Source organism: Rana temporaria, chromosome 5 (genome assembly GCF_905171775.1).
Source record: "Rana temporaria chromosome 5, aRanTem1.1, whole genome shotgun sequence".
In the NCBI taxonomy this organism is placed as follows: Eukaryota; Metazoa; Chordata; class Amphibia; order Anura; family Ranidae; genus Rana; species Rana temporaria.
Window position 1 is genome coordinate 370,822,502 of NC_053493.1, and position 16,839 is coordinate 370,839,340.

Below are 16,839 nucleotides of genomic sequence, written 5' to 3' on the forward strand. Positions count from 1 at the left end.
AATGCTTCCGAGCATGCGTCGACTTGATTCTGAGCATGCGTGTTTTTTTCTCCGTCAGAGTTCCACACAGACGATCAGAAAATAAAACATGTTCTATTTCTAAACTCTGATGGAAAAAAGTCAGATGGGACCCACACACGGTCGGAATATCCGATGAAAAAATTCCGTCTGACTATTTTCATTGGAAATGCCGATCGTGTGTACAAGGCATTAGTCATCTCACCTTGTTCTGAATGATGATCGTATTATCAGGATTTTCCTAGAAGGGGGCAAAATTCCATTGAGGTCTAAGGTGTCTGTATGCATGTAGAAGGCCACTGGAGGGTACAGCACTTACTTTGTTGTCAGCTTACGAGTTAAAAAGGGGGCCTCAAATGTGGCCCCCAATGTCTTCAAAAGATCACATATAATATTTATTACATGTGTGCATGCAGAAGGCTGGCGGAGGGTACAGCATGTACTTCTATATAGTGGTTGTCAATTCACAAGGTATATGGGGGCCTCAATTTTGTCTCTGATGTCTCCATATATAATCTGTTACACAGTATGTAATGCTACAGAAGACTAATAGACTGAAGGCCAGTGGCAACCGCTCCATCAGGGGCGCCACCCCTCTAATCCATGCTCCTGGCCCCTAATCTGCATGCAGGGCACCGGACCCATACATTTTAATGTGGTTTCATTTTTTTTAAGCACATGAGTAGAGCCTGAGGCTCTAATTGGCTTCAAAAAAGGGTGGGCTCAGGGCGCAGAGCACTGTGCCCTGAGCCCACCCAGTTACATGACAATAGCAAATTAATATTTGCTATTGTCTTCCTGCTTCTCCCGGCCAATCAGGAAGCAGGTCTTAATACCTGATTGGCTGAGAGGAGAAGCAACCGTATAGGAGGAGACAAAGGGTGAAGACCGAATGGGGGAAGGTGTGACTAAAGGGGGGGGGGTTAGCTTGCTCTCTGCTGAAAACGGGTCACAGGAGTGTAAAACAAACTGCACTCCTGTGATCCATAGGACAGGTACAACCAAACAAGCTTTGGCTGGACTTCTCCTTTAAAGTAGTTGTATGTATTCTCCCCTTCAGCTGAGACAGCAACAGGACTCATTAGCTCCCGCTACTGTCAATCACAGCCAGTGAGCCAAAGAGGGGGGTGCGGGGGTGGGGCCAAGCCTCTCCTTATGTGTGAATGGACACACAGAGCAGTGGCTCAGGAGCTAGCCTGTTCGGTGCCCTTCATATCAAGCTGCCTGTCATAGGGGAACTTGGCAGGAGGGAGGGGCCAGGAGCGCCAGTGGGTAACCCAAGAAGAGGAGGATCTGGGCTGCTCTGTGCAAAGGTAAGTATAACATGTTTAATATCACATTATGATTGAGCCTGATGTGCAACAAATTTGGGCAACCATGATGAGCCACCAAGTGATGTGAGAGTGTTTAGCAATCATGGGATGACCACATATACACATAACCATGAACCCCTTGAATCTGATTTACTAATGGCAAAGAGAGTGAGACTGTGCTCCAGAGCTTAGTAAATGATGGGGTGCTCTGCTCACTTCCATCATCAAATCATGTACAAGCATGAGATTGGGTATTCTTTGCAAAGTGAAGCTTCATCTCATTTACTAAGCACTGGAGCAACTGCACTTGCAAAGTACACAGTCTATTTACCTTTAACAAATCCACCCCATTTTGTAAGCGCATCTTCTCTCCACGAGTTGATATTTATCAGCCTGAAAAGTCAAGGATAGTTTATACATAGCCCCGCTAATGACAGATTACCTCGTCAGATTACTGGTGTGACTATAAGTAGCAGCTAAGATCAAAGAGAAATCGCATAATTCCAATTTTTCCTGGGTTTTTGCAGAAGGTCTTCAGCAGAGCGACATACAGATGTAGAAAGATAAATGTGAATGTAATCATTCTTATCAATGTGCATTAATAGTAATTTAGTTTAAACCTATGAAATAGTTCCCAGTGTAGGAGTGACTCCTTACATTGGTGGTCAGTGTAGGAGTGACCCCTTACATTGGCGGTCAGTGTAGGAGTGACCCCTTACATTGGTGGTCAGTGTAAGAGTGACTCCTTAGGCCTCGTACACAAGACCGGACATGTCCGCTAAAACTGGTCCGCGGACCAGTTTCAGAGGACAGATCCGATCGCGTGTACAGGCTAGCGGACAGATTTCCAGCGGACAAAAGTTTCTTAGCATGCTAAGAAACTTGTCCGCTGGAGAGCTGTCCGTCGGACATGTCCGCTGGTTAGTACGTCTAACCAGCGGACCGAAATCCTGCGCATGCGGTCGAATTGATTAGACGCATGCGTGGAAGCATTGAACTCGCGCGATGGAGAACGTCGGTGTCGTCTACGTCACCGCGTTCTCTGTCCGCAGGGATTTCGGTATGATGGTGTGTACAGCCATCAGACCGAAATCTCCGAGCGGACATGTCCGATGAAAACGGTCAGCGGACCGTTTTCATCGGACATGTCCTGTGGTGTGTACGAGGCCTTACATTGGCGGTCAGTGTAGGAGTAATTCGTCATCGCAGGTCCGGCGCTGTGATTGGCCAGAAGTAACCCCCGGGAGAGATGTCAGCTCTTGGAGATAGATACAGTAGATAGATAGATAAAGTAGATAGATAGATAAAGTAGATAGATAGATAAAGTAGATAGATAGGTAGGTAGGATAGAGTTAAAGAAATAAAAAATTAGCCCCCCTTGGTATATTTAAAGTTTGTTCTCCGTCTTTGTTTCATATCCTGAGCCCTGAATTAGCCCGGACCATTGTTATATACATAGATCACATTCTTTAAAGTACCGTCCTTTCATTCTAATCAATTCTTTCTGACAGCCAGGGCATCGGCTGTCAATTCATAGCTCATTCTTGACATCTCAAGGTTTTCAATTCAAGCTCATGGGAAGAACACTGTCTATGAATGATTACAACAGAATTTCCAGAGGAATAGTCTATTAACTTTTATATTATGTCAAATTCATTCACACGGAAGACACTGAATAAAGTTTCAGATAATGACTATTTTAACAGGTGAGGTATTTTATTTCCAGGTAGGTTATTGGAATTTGAATTTGCCCATACCACCAACACTTACTTGATATATCTCTAGGGGCTCTGAAAGTGAAATTTCTTACGCTCTGCCCAACTGCTGCAACCACTACACTGTTCTCCAAATTGAAAAATACCCAATTAAAGAGACTCGTTGAACCACCATATTAACAAAAAGTAATAATAATCAAACACATCAAATACCTACAAAAATTTCAAAACTACAGTAATTTATAATACTGAATTTGGAGCTTAGCACATTTATGTAAACAAATATCCACATAGTTATACACTGAGGGCTGATTTACTAAAGGCAAATAGACAGTTGCTCCAAAGCTTAGTAGATTCCCCTCATTCCATACATTAAGGTGAAAAAACATCTGAGGATTTGCGCCCCTCCCGAGCCTCCGTTTACTTACCTGACCCCTCGAAAGTCCCGCGCCGTGAATGCGCTGGCTTCTCGGCTCTTTCATTGGTTGCTTGAAAGCAGCACAGCCATTGGCTTGCGCTACTAACAATCACATCCAATGACGCGGCGCGCCAGGGCCGAGTGATACAGTGAGCAGCTATAGCCGCCGGCTGTATCACGGGAGTGCGCCCGTAAGAACTAACCACCATGCAAGCTCGCTCGCATAAAGGTGGATAGTTCTTGCGGGGAGGAGCCGAGACAGCCGCCGGGGGACCCCAGAAAAGGTGGATCAGGGCCATTCTGTGCAAAACGAGCTGCAGAGTGGAGGTAAGTACAACATGTTTGTTATTAAAGAAAAAAAAATGTACCTTTACAATCCCTTTATGACAAATCAATGTATTTATACTAGTATCATTTAAAATACGTTTAGCATTTATAAAGGGATAAAGTATAAAGGAATCTAGTCCCTTATTTATTTTGCATATAGTAGGAAATGGAAAGATTTACCTTCTCTTCCCACTTTCAGGTTTAAAGTCTCCCTAATGGGGGTCTAGATTATTATTGTTATTATTATTTTTATTATACAGGATTTATATAGTGCCAACAGTTTACGCAGTATTTAACACAATTAAGGTATAGATAGCTTTAAGACTTGATAGGGGTTGTAATTGCTCACCATTCTATCCAAATAGTAAATGAATTGGATTTACATGCACATTAAAGATTTTTTAATAAATAGAAAACTGTCACTGGAATTAGAGCATTGGGCAGCTGTGAAAGTCCAGTCCCTAAGCTTATCAGCATTGTTTTTTGTCCTGGCCACAAGAAGGACTATAGGACTAAGGGAAGTATTTGTCTTCTCATTTCCTGCAAAAACAGCAATTTTCAAAGGTATAGGTCCTCTTTATTTTAAGTGGGACCCCGCATGTAAAGCACATTGGTGCTGCACTCAAAAATTGGGTTTATATAGATATTCTTATAACATGTGAAACTAAAAATAGTTTTCATCATGTATACTGAGGGATTAAGACTAATCTTAGGATCATATAACTGGCCATCACAAATCTGTGCAGTTTATAGTATAGGTCTGATTCTGTGGTGGAAAAAGGCTTTTTATTATTATTTGAACATTTTTCATTTGAAATGTTTTACTCTTAGAGCCGGTTCACACTGGGGCGACTCGTCAGGTGACTCAGCCGCCCGACGAGTCGCGTCCCATTCTATGTAATAGAACCGTTCTAATAGGAGCGACGCAAGTTACTCTGATTTAGAAAAAGGTTCTTGTACGACTTCGGGGGCGGCTTGGGGCGATTTGCATTGACTTCTATACAGAAGTCATTTTGCTAATCGCCTCTGAAGTCGTCTTCAGGACGACTTGCAGAGTCGCCCCCGAAGTCGTGCCGCCGCAATGTTTAAGTCATAGTGGGGCAGATTCAGATAGATTAGCGGATCTTTAGATCCGCGTAATCTATCTGATTTTCGATCCGCCGGTCCAATTTTGCGAGGCAAGTGCATGATTCACCAAGCACTTACCTCAAAAATTGCACCGTCGGATCCTAACTCCCCCGGCGGAATTCAAATTCCGCGGCTAGGGGGAGTGTACAATTTAAATCAGGCGCGTTCCCGCGCCGATTTATTCTCCGCATGCGTCGCCGGCGAAATTTGCCAGTGCGCATGCTCCAAATGACGTCGCTAGGACGTCAATGTTTTCGGCGGCTACGTAAACTCCGGCCATCTGTATTCCCGATCGACTTACGCAAACGACGTAAAAATTTGAATCTCGGCGCGGGAACGACGGCCATACTTAACATTAGCTACCCCTCATATAGCAGGGGTAACTATCCGCCGGAAAAAGCCGAACACAAACGACGTAAAAAAAAAAACGACAGGCGGGCGTTTGGCGGTTCTCCTCATTTGCATATCCGACGCGTAAAAAACTGCGATGACACCTAGCGGCCGGCGGTAGATTGCAGCCTAAGATCCGACTGGTGTAAGGCACTTACACCAGTCGGATCTAAGGGAGATCTATGCGGAACTGATTCTTATGAATCAGTCGCATAGATCCGACCGTCGGATCTCAGAGATACGACGGCGGATCAGGAGATCCGCCGTCGTATCCCCTTGATAAATCTGCCCCACAATCTTTAAAACAAATAAAAATAAAAAAGAAACAATTTGGGAGAGATAACCACTCTCCCAAATTAAGGGATTTTAAAGTGAGAAGTGTCAAATGCTGTAAAAAGGCAAGCACGCTAAACACAGATGATTTTATGAAAATTTATCAAAATGTAATATTTAATAAATGTCAAAGGGGCCTTAAGCTGGGATCACACTAGCTGCGGTCGCGGCTCACAGCAGGAAGTCTGGTGCGTCCCTCTTCTCCATTTCTGGTCCAAATTTTTGGCTGAATTTGCACCTGAAATGGACCAGAAGAAGCACAGGACCCTTTTCTAGCGCAGACCGCAGCTGCCCCAGAGCTATGTGAACCGGCTTTTTTGAAAGCTGGTCACACTCACCTGTCAATGCGAATTGGATGCATCCAATTCGCATCAGTGTGAACCCAGCCTTAGTCAACTAAAATCTAATGGGTTTAGTTAGATTGAAATGCATTATTTAAGCTTTTCTATAGATTTTCCAAACTTAATATATACTCCTGGAGTAAAAATCTAATAACATGTTATTATTTATAGTAATAATGTTTGAACATTCACTACAGACACAGATTTAGCCGTTGTGATATACTGTATAACCAGTGTTAATTTTGATGTCAAACTTCGATTTCGTTTTAGCCATTTTTTTCTTAGTCGTATGTTACTCATCTGAATTGTTTAGGTTTTAGCCAAATTTTAGTTGACTAAAACAATTATAATTTTGTGAACAAAATTAATACTGGGCAATGGAAGATTACCACTGCAGGTGTATAGGAAAGGTTGGGGGAGCAGAGGACTAGAGACTTTAACTAAAGCTGCCCATAGATGGTTCGAATCTCGGCTGGTTCAGCAACGAACGTCCGAGATTTTAACCATCTATGCAGTGCCGATCCTGACCTCCCTGGGGCCCTAAGCAAAATGACAGGTCACATTAAAGTTGAGAAGCGGAGGGGGTGTTCTGCTGTCGGAAATGACATCTTACATTTAAGTGAGAAGCGGGGGGTGCTGACTTCTTACCTCTTCTCCCATGCAGCCAGCGACTTCTCCCCAGGCAGGGCCTCTAGTAATTTGGGGGGCCCTCCGCAGCTTTGCGGGGCCCTAAGCGGCTTGCATAGTGAGCCTATAGGGCGGATCGGCCCTGCATCTATGGGAACGCTGATTGTACCCAATTTTGATTGTTGTACAACTTGGGTACAACCAGCATGTCGGAGATTTCATGCAATGATTACCTGTGGTTATAGCCCCTCGCAAAAATCACTGTGTTCCACCCCCCGCGCTGGGAGAACACTATAGCTCCACTGGAGGGATTCCCTCATCAGCACTGATTGTGCCCGTGGTTGCAGGAAAGAAAATCGCATTGTCTATGGCTGGCTAAAGCAGCCACTAGCACCCAAGACACTACTCATTGAATGTCAGTAACATCCCTTGTGCTGTTTTTTCTTTAAAAATACAATTTACATAAACTTAGGGCCAGATTCTCAAAAGAGATACGACGGCATATCTCCAGATACGCCGTCGTATCTCTGAGTCTGGCCGGTCGTATCTATGCGCCTGATTCTTAGAAAATCAGTTACGCATAGATTTCTATTAGATCCGACCGGCGTAAGTCGGATCTTAACTGCATATTTACGCTGGCCGCTAGGGGCGTGTACGCTGATTTACACCTAGAAATATGTAAATGAGCTAGATACGCAAATTCACGAACGTACGCCCGGCCGACGCAGTACAGATACGCCGTTTACGTTAGGCTTTTCCCGACGTAAAGTTACCCCTGCTATATGGTGGCGTACATGCGGCGTACCAATGTTAAGTATGGACGTTCCTGCAACGAATTTTGAAGATTTTACGTCGTTTGCGTTTTGCGTCTGTGAATGGGGCTGGACGTCATTTACGTTCACGTCGAAACCAATACGTCCTTGCGGCGTACTTTGGAGCAATGCACACTGGGATATTCCACGGACGGCGCATGCGCTGTTCGTGGAAAACGTCAATAACGTCGGGTCACAAGTTATTTACATAAAACACGCCCCCCTGTTCCAAATTTGAATTAGGCGGGCTTAAGCCGGCCTACTTACGCTACGCCGCCGCAACTTACTGAGCAAGTGCTTTGAGAATACAGCACTTGCCCGTCTAAGTTGCGGAGGCGTAACGTAAATAGGATATGTTCCGCCCGCACAACAATACGCCAATCTACGAGAATCTGGCCCTTAGACTTTAAAGGGGTGTTCCAGGCATTTTTTGTGTTTATTAAAAGTCAGCAGCTACAAAAAGTGTAGCTGCTGGCTTTTAATAAACACACACTCACCTGCTCCACGTTCCAGCGACGCGCCGACCGGGGCTTCGCTCCTCTCCCCCCCTCCCCGGCCGGCGTCTTCATCCTAAGTGTGGGCACCCAGCCGTGACAGCTTTCGGCTTCACGGCCGGGCACCGACTGCGCATGCACGAGTGGCGCTGCGCTCTCTCATTGGACATGCGATCGCATGGGACCTGTCATGTGTCCCAGGCGATCGCCTACTGCAGCCCCTCCCTGTAGGCGATTAAGCTATTCGCCTACGATGCCCCTCGGCGGAAGGAGGAAGTGGGACAGGAAGTCCCACTCCTCCTGAAGCCCCTACTAACCCCCCAAAAAAATGACATGCCAAGTGTGGCATGTAAGGGGGCGAGGAGTGGGTTAAGCGGAAGTTGCAATTTTGGGTGGAACTCCTCTTTAAGGATTGCTGTACATCGACATCTGTTCTTACAACACAGTTACTCTTGAACATTAGAACCACATCCCCGATATCAGTCAGTACGCAGCTGAACTATAACGTACTTGTAATATCCGTAGATATTATTGCTCTCAACTAATGATAAAGGAGATGGAGTTTGTCTTAGGAGCTGTGTTCCATTCCACTACCAACTTGACAAATGATAAAACTTCTTCGGCGAGGCATTATTGCACTTCCCTCTAATCCTGAGGCTTGGTGATAGATTACAGAGAGCTACAACACATTTCACTCAATAAGCTGGAATCTGAGCCTCACCAGTCAGAGTACAGAAATCTGCAATAAAGATGATTGTTTCAATGTAGACTGATAGCAGAAAATAATGCCTAAAATGTTGCCTTTTGTGTACTTATTCCATGTTATGGGTGGTTGGTTGATTTAAAATGTGATACATAGATAGAGATTAGAAATTTAATGAAAACCAGAGACGGGGCAGATGTTAACCCAGTCTGGTATGAAACTGTTGTTACTGGTGCACCAGGGAGCATTCTTGTCCTTTAGACGTGGAGGCCGTACCCTGGATGATAATCTGGTAACTCCAGCTTTAGCCTGGTGGTGTATTTGAGGTCATTTGAGGGATGCCTTGAGGTGTTTAGCTTAAAGTGGATGTAACCCAATTCATGAAATTTGAGCTGGGCACATATATCTGCAGTATTTTATTATTTCTCTTCAAAGAGCTAAATCCCGTAGCTCTCTTCTGACCCGTTCCTCTGTTATCAGCCTGATAACTCCTGACAAATTCTCAGATACATCATATAAAAGCAGCCTGAAATTTCTGTCAGGGGAGGTTGCTAAAATAGATTAGCGGGGAGCTGGTCCTGTTACAAAACACCTCTGAGAGTCTATGTCTATGATGAGGGTGGTGTGTGTTCCTTCCCTCCAATCAGCAATTTTATCTATCTTGGCTGTATACCCAGACATCACACTCTGTGTTAAACAGGAAGACAAAAATTTCCTAACACGTTCTGAACTTTCTAAACAGTATATAAATGTGAAGACAGCAGATATACATGTAATAGTTACGTAGGGAGATTTGGTTCATCTCTGTATCATCTGAGGCTTTTCACTTCACTGGGTGTATGGGGGGTTTACATCCACTTTAAGGTGTAAACCCTAACTTGTTATATTTCCTCCATTTTGTGCTGTTAACCAATTGAAAGCATTTTCGTATAAGGCTGTTTGATACGTGCAAACATATACCTGTTGTCCCTGCCAGAAATCGAGTGGGCTTTGACTTCTTATGCACTCTGCCTCTGCTGCTCCAAAATCTGAAAAAGCTATGTTATTAGCCCTGCTGTATTCTCTTCTGTGGACTACTGAACATCCCACACCTATGCTGTGGAAGCTTTGTCACCCTAGAACAGAAAAAGTGTTGATGGTAATGATCAACTACAAGAAACAAACACAAAAGGGCGCACCAGCTTAGGGCATTATCCCACACTAGTCATTTATTAAGAAATTGTCATAAAATTGTCATAAAATTTACTCACAGACGTGTAAATAAATGTGTGAATAATGTGACGTAAAAATAATTGTAAAAAAAACAAACAATGCAGCCACTACACCAAAAGACAAGTAAGCTGTTACATTTTTGTTGTTGGCATTAGATATTTATTAAATCAAACCAAAAAAAAACTGGACTGTAACCTCTAAATTGTCTTTAATTGTCCGTAAAGTGGAAGTAAACCCGCCTATCATTTTCAGCCAAGGAAGCTGCCATCTTGGCCTCTGTTTAATCTTCAACTGCCATGATGCTGCACATGTGATCAGTTATGACACCAGCCATTGGATGGTGTGACAGTTTGGTTGAGAGCACAGCCAATGAGACAGTTAGCATTTCTGGCTTGCCGGGAATGTAACTGTCTTTGGAAACTATTAAAATCAGTGGGTTTACTTCCGCTTTAATATGTGTAATAATGCATGTTTAAAGACCACATTGTCTGCAAAGAGTAACTGCAGTTGTGTTTCATGTTACAGGAAAAGAAGTCCATCCATATCCAGAGACCAGAATCGAAGATACGACTCTCGGGACGATATAGGGGAACATTCACAGTATGTTACATCAGACAGCGCAATGCCTAGATCACCATCAGATTTTTCTGACCGGCGATCGCCGCGGGGGCCTCAGATGTATGATGAACCTGAGCACGATGATTACCGGAGAAGTCGGAGGCATTCTAATGAGTATTCGGTAGATGAGGAGGACATTCAGGACAGGGATGAATATGAGAGACAAAGGCGGGAAGAGGAGTATCAAGCGAGGTATAGGAGTGACCCTAATTTGGCTCGATATCCGGTAAAACCTCAACCTTATGAAGAACAGATGCGCATCCATGCAGAGGTTTCACGAGCGCGACATGAAAGGAGACATAGTGACGTTTCTCTAGCTCACACAGAGTTAGAAGAGTCTCGGATGTCAATGCTGAGGCTAGACAGACCGTCACGGCAAAGGTCTGCATCTGAACGTAGGGCGGCCATGGAGAGTCAGCGCTCTTATTCTATAGAAAGAACTAGAGATGTGCAGGGGCCAAGTCCTGGTCGACAAAGGAACTCAAATCATAGTCCCCCAACTCCTAGGCGGAGCCCTATTCCTAACGATAGGCCAGAGTTGAGGCGTAGTGATTCTTTACGGAAGCAGCAACACTTGGATCCAAGTTCTGCCGTGAGGAAAACCAAAAGAGAAAAAATGGAAACCATGCTTAGGAACGACTCGCTTAGTTCAGACCAGTCTGAATCTGTCAGGCCACCACCGCCCAAGCCTCATAAAACGAAAAAGGGAGGTAAAACACGCCAGATCTCGTTGAGCAGCTCGGAAGAAGAGCTGGCTTCAACGCCGGAGTACACGAGTTGTGACGATGTTGAGATTGAAAGTGAAAGTGTGAGTGAGAAAGGTAAGACTCTCCGCTGGTTCCATATCCCGGAATTTTACCTACATACATGATTTCATCAATCTTGCCGCATTCTCTCTGTGTTCTTCTGTCTGTTCTGAGAATAACTTGTGCCCAAATGTTTTTGAAATGTTACAATTGGAGTTGTATCTCAGTTTTAACAGTTATTTGGTATTTGATTTTTGTTGGTCTTATTATCGTATCAGAGATGGAAAGATTGGTTTCAGCTGCAGTTTGATGAATTGTGCAGCTATGATACTTTGTAGGTTGAATATGATTGGCTGATTTTCCTGAATATATAAGTGCTAAGTCACAGTATACACAGGAAATCCATAAAGTCATAAATCTTGATTACAAAGGCTCATTCAATGTATAATTCTTTGTGGACAGTAAAACTGAACTAATACATATTCAGGAGGATCTGGATATCCCTTAACCTGAAAGTACACTTGAAGCTTCAAATTCACAGCCCATGCCTAATTTGTCTACTCCTTCTTAGCCTTGGTTCGCGCCAGTGCGGCTTCCAAATTGCGCTACTTCAGCATGATTTCAAAGCTGCAGATCGGTGTGGTTGGGCTCTCTGAAATTATCATAGGTAAAGTCTAAAATTCTAAAGGCCCGTACACACAATCGGATATTCCGACAACAATTGTGTGATAGACGTGTTTTGTCGGATAATCTGACCGTCTGTACGCTCCATCGGACAATTTTTGTTGGAATTTCCGACAACAAATGTTGGATGGTCATGCTCTCAAATTGTCAGACAACAAATGTGTTCCGTTGGATTTTCTGACCGTGTGTACACAAATCCGTCGGACTAAAATCCAAAGTACAAACACGCATGCTCAGAACCAATGCTAACCATAAGACAACATTAGCAGAAGTTGCCCAAAGGGTGACGCTTAACCACTTAAGACCCGGACCAAAATGCAGGTAAAAGACCAGGCCCCTTTTTGCGATTCGGCACTGCGTCACTTTAACTGACAATTGCGTGGTCGTGCAACGTGGCTCCCAAACAAAATTGGCGTCCTTTTTTTCCCACAAATATTGCTTTCTTTTGGTGGTATTTGATCACCTCTGCGGTTTTTATTTTTTGCACTATAAACAAAAATAAAGCGACAATTTTGAAAAAAATGCAATATTTTTTACTTTTTGCTATAATAAATATCCCCCAAAAACATAAAAAAAAAAACATTTTTTTTCCTCAGTTTAGGCCGATACGTATTCTTCTACCTATTTTTGGTAAATAAAATCACAATAAGCGTTTATCGATTGGTTTGCGCAAAATTTATAGCGTTTACAAAATAGGGGATAGTTTTATTGCATTTTTTTTTTTTTTTACTACTAATGGCGGCGATCAGTGATTTTTTTCGTGACTGCGACATTATGGCGGACACTTCGGACAATTTTGACACATTTTTGGGACCATTGTCCTTTTCACAGCAAAAAATGCATTTAAAATGCATTGTTTACTATGAAAATGACATTTGCAGTTTGGGAGTTAACCACAAGGGGGCGCTGAAGGGGTTAAGTGTGACCTCATGTGTGTTTACAACTGTAGGGGGGTGTGGCTGTAGGTCTGACGTCATTGATTGTGCGTCCCTATATTAGGGAAAGCACAATCGATGACAGCGCCACAGTGAAGAACGGGGAAGGCGTGTTTACACACGGCTCTCCCCGTTCTTTAGCTCCGGGGGCCTATCGCGGGACTCTATCGGCGATCGGGTCCGCGAGTCCCGCGGCCGAGGTCACGGAGCTTCGGCTTTATACAATCACGTACAGGTACGTGATTGTTCCCAGCGGTGCCATTCTGCCGACGTATATTGGCGTTAGGCGGTCCTTAAGTGGTTAAGAGCAGAAAAACCACGTTGTTTTGTGAATGTTGGCTGAAAATGTTCTGCCGTCTGTATGCAGAACAAGTTCACGGCCAACGCCCTTGGATAAAAATCCATGGATTTGCTTTAAATAGCTTTAATAAGGGGCTCGTAGACCTGAGATGGTCATCACCCCGTAGTTGCATACCTAAAACTTTTGGCCATTCAGCCATTGCTCTCTATTGTTAGTTCAAAGGTAAGCACAGTATTGTTTTCCAGTCCATACTTGTTTATAAGATAAAAAAAAAAAATGGTCCATACCCAGGGCCAAAAAAAAAAAAAGGGGACTACTAGTTTTCTCTTACAAGTTAAAGGGGTTGTTAAGGTTTGTTTTTTTATTTTCTAAATAGGTTCCTTTAAGCTAGTGCATTGTTGGTTCACTTACCTTTTCCTTCGATTTCCCTTCTAAATGTTTTTTTCTTTGTTTTCTTTGTCTGAATTTCTCACTTCCTGTTCCTCCTCAGTAAGCTGTTCTGTCTGACTAACCCCCAATGGATGCTGGGGCAAGCTTACTGAGGAGGAACAGGAAGTAAGAAATTCAGATAAAGAAAACAAAGAAAAAATATATTTAGAAGGGAAATTGAAGGAAAAGGTAAGTGAACCAACAATGCATTAGCTTAACTGCTTGCCAACCAGCCGTCGCAGTTATACGGCGGCAGGTCGGCTCTGCTGGGCGAGATCACGTAGCTATACATCATCTCGCCGAGCAGCCAATAGGGGTGCGCTCGCCCCTGATGCCGACGCGCATGCCCGGCGGTCGCGATCACCGCCGGGCACCCGCGATCGCTCGTTACAGAGTGAGAACCGGGATCTGTGTGTGTAAACACACAGCTCCCGGTCCTGTCAGGGGGAGAAATGATGATCTTCTGTTCATACAATATATGAACAGCGATCAGTCATTTCCCCTAGTGAGTCCACCCCCCCTACAGTTAGAACACACCCAGGGAACATACTTAAAGCCGTTGTAAACCCGCATATACAATTTGACGTCACTCCCGCGCATGCGGCCGGCCCTTCAGCCGAGGATCCCCCCTGCGCATGCGCCGCTGCAATCAGCGGCGTATTGCGAGGGGAATATCTCCTAAACCGTACAGGTTTAGGAGATATTTTTTATACCTACAGGTAAGCCTTATTATAGGCTTACCTGTAGGTAAAAGTCAAAAAGTGGTGTTTACAACCACTTTAACCCCTTCCCCGTCCCCTAGTGTTAACCCCTTCCCTGCTAGTGGCATTTTTATAGTAATCAATGCATTTTTATAGCACTGATCGCTATAAAAATGTCAATGGTCCCAAAAATGTGTCAAAAGTGTCCGAAGTGTCCGCCATAATGTCGCAGTACCGATAAAAATCGCTGATCGCCACCATTACTAGTAAAAAAAAATATTAATAAAAATGCCATAAAACTATCGCCTATTTTGTAAACGCTATAACTTTTGCACAAACCAATCAATAAACGCTTATTGCATTTTTTTTTTTTACGAAAGATATGTAGAAGAATACGTATCGGCCTAAACTGAGGAAAAAATTTTTTTTATATATATTTTTGGAGGATATTTATTATAGCAAAAAGTTAAAAATATTCATTTTTTTTCAAAATTGTCACTCTATTTTTGTTTATAGCGCAAAAACCGCAGAAGTGATCAAATACCACCAAAAGAATGCTCTATTTGTGGGGAAAAAAGGACACCGATTTTGTTTGGGAGCCACGTCGTACGACCGCGCAATTGTCAGTTAAAGCGACGCAGTGCTGAATCACAAAAAGTGGCCTGGTCTTTGACCAGCAATATGGTCCGGGGCTGAAGTGGTTAAAGGAACCTATTTAGAAAAAAAAAAAAAAAAACTTTACAAACCCTTTAATTTTTGCATTTTAAGATTGAAGTGTACCTATCTGTAGTCAAAACTATTTCTTTTATTTTAGTTTTGAATACATATGAAATGATTAAATCCCTCATTATGTATTTTTTGAACTGTCCTGGAGAAACAATGAGAGGAAAGCTCCTCAAACTGACAGCTGTCATGTCTAATGGTGTCCCCGTTGGAGGATTTCCCCTTTGCTGTCTATCTTGATAACAGCTGTAAAATGTTGAATTTCCTATCATTTGGTCCCCAGGAGAAATACAGAGGGTGGGCTACCCTAGCAGGGGCACAGACTACAGAAGTTCTAAAAACTTAAAAAACGAAACAAAAACAAAAAAACGTCTGGCGATACGCTTTTTTGTCACAGCAATACTGAAAGCTGCATGTGTCTGATGTGCCGGTATCCAAAGATTTCAATACTACTTGAAACTGTAGGACTTTTTCCCAATCAGAGCACCTTTGAACATTGTGACGATATTTAGTTGTATATTTAGAATACTATCATACTGACATCCCATTGGCCTTATTTAAGTGCTGTTCTTAAAGTGTTACTAAACCCACAACAGTAAAATCAGTCTGTATATACAATAAAAGCATGCTTGTTATACTCACTGTGGAGCCTAAGGGGTTAATCCTCTGCATTGTGTAAAAAGCCTGTTTTGATCCTGTCTTCTCTGATCCCCCCCTTCTGTTACTGTCCCCAATCCATCTCCTCCTGATAGCATAGAGACCTATGAATCTAAAAGTTTTCAAAGTATCAGCACAGGATGGAACTGTGGAAGCTTATGGTAGTGCAGTGCCACTTCCTAACGCCAATTTGTCAAATGTTGGGAGTGAAAAAATATTACTTTTTAGGCACAAATTATAAGAAAATAAACAATCATTTTATTAAAGCGGAGGTTCACCCTAAAAACAATTTTCTAACATTACATTGTGCTCACTCTCGACATTGACATTACGCTGATGTTTTTTTTTTGCCGTACATACCGTTGTATCGCTATTTTCCCCGCCGGTTTCCGGGTAGTGGCTCTCTCGGGAGTGGGCGTTCCTATGCACAGGCTAAGTGATTGACGTGATGACAAAAGCTTTCCCACGGCGCATAATGCGCGTCACGAGTTGCCGAAAGAAGCCGAACTGCGAGTCGGCGCTATACGACGTCTGCGCACAGACGTTCGGCTTCTTTCGGCAACTCGTGACGTGCCTTATGCGCCGTTGGGAAGCTTTTGTCATCACGTCAATCACTTAGCCTGTGCATAGGAACGCCCACTCCCGCGGGAGCCACTACCCGGAAACCGGCGGGGAAAATAGCGATACAACGGTATGTACGGCAAAAAAACAAAAAAACATCAGCGTAATGTCAATGTCGAGAGTGAGCACAATGTAATGTTAGAAAATTGTTTTTAGGGTGAACCTCCGCTTTAATCAAATTATTGTTTATTTTCTTATAATTGGTGCATTTATTTCACTCCCAACATTTGACAGCATAGAGACCTAGGTGGGACTGTGCACATGCTCAGTTTGGTGTGTAAGGCTAGAGAGTTAAAAAAAATAATAATTGGGAGGGAACTTGTGATCAGCACAGGGCCAATCAGCACCGTACCGACCGAGGGTCAGGGGTCAGGCAGCCTCATAGGGCAGTCAGAGGAGAATGAAAACTCCTCCTAAAAGCTTTAACCAGACACTGATAGAAGCCATAAGACTGCTATATACTGCTGATGAGAAAATGTATTTAGCAGTTTATATTTACTAAAATTGTTGCATTTCCATGTTCTGTGTACTGTAAGAGACCAGATATAGTGAATGCAGGGTCCTGGGTTTAGTAACACTTTAAGTTGAATATT

General features: G+C 43.4%; 1 protein-coding gene across 8 annotated transcripts in view; it reads left to right on the forward strand.

Annotated features, from left to right (window-relative positions):
• RIMS2 (regulating synaptic membrane exocytosis 2) overlaps window positions 1-16,839 on the forward strand; it is an 830,084-nt gene that overhangs the window by 353,729 nt on the left and 459,516 nt on the right. For all 8 annotated transcript variants that reach the window (XM_040354833.1, XM_040354825.1, XM_040354826.1 and 5 more), the window contains one exon: window positions 10,357-11,270. In XM_040354833.1, the coding sequence (XP_040210767.1) occupies window positions 10,357-11,270 (914 nt within the window). The remainder of the gene's footprint in view (window positions 1-10,356; window positions 11,271-16,839) is intronic.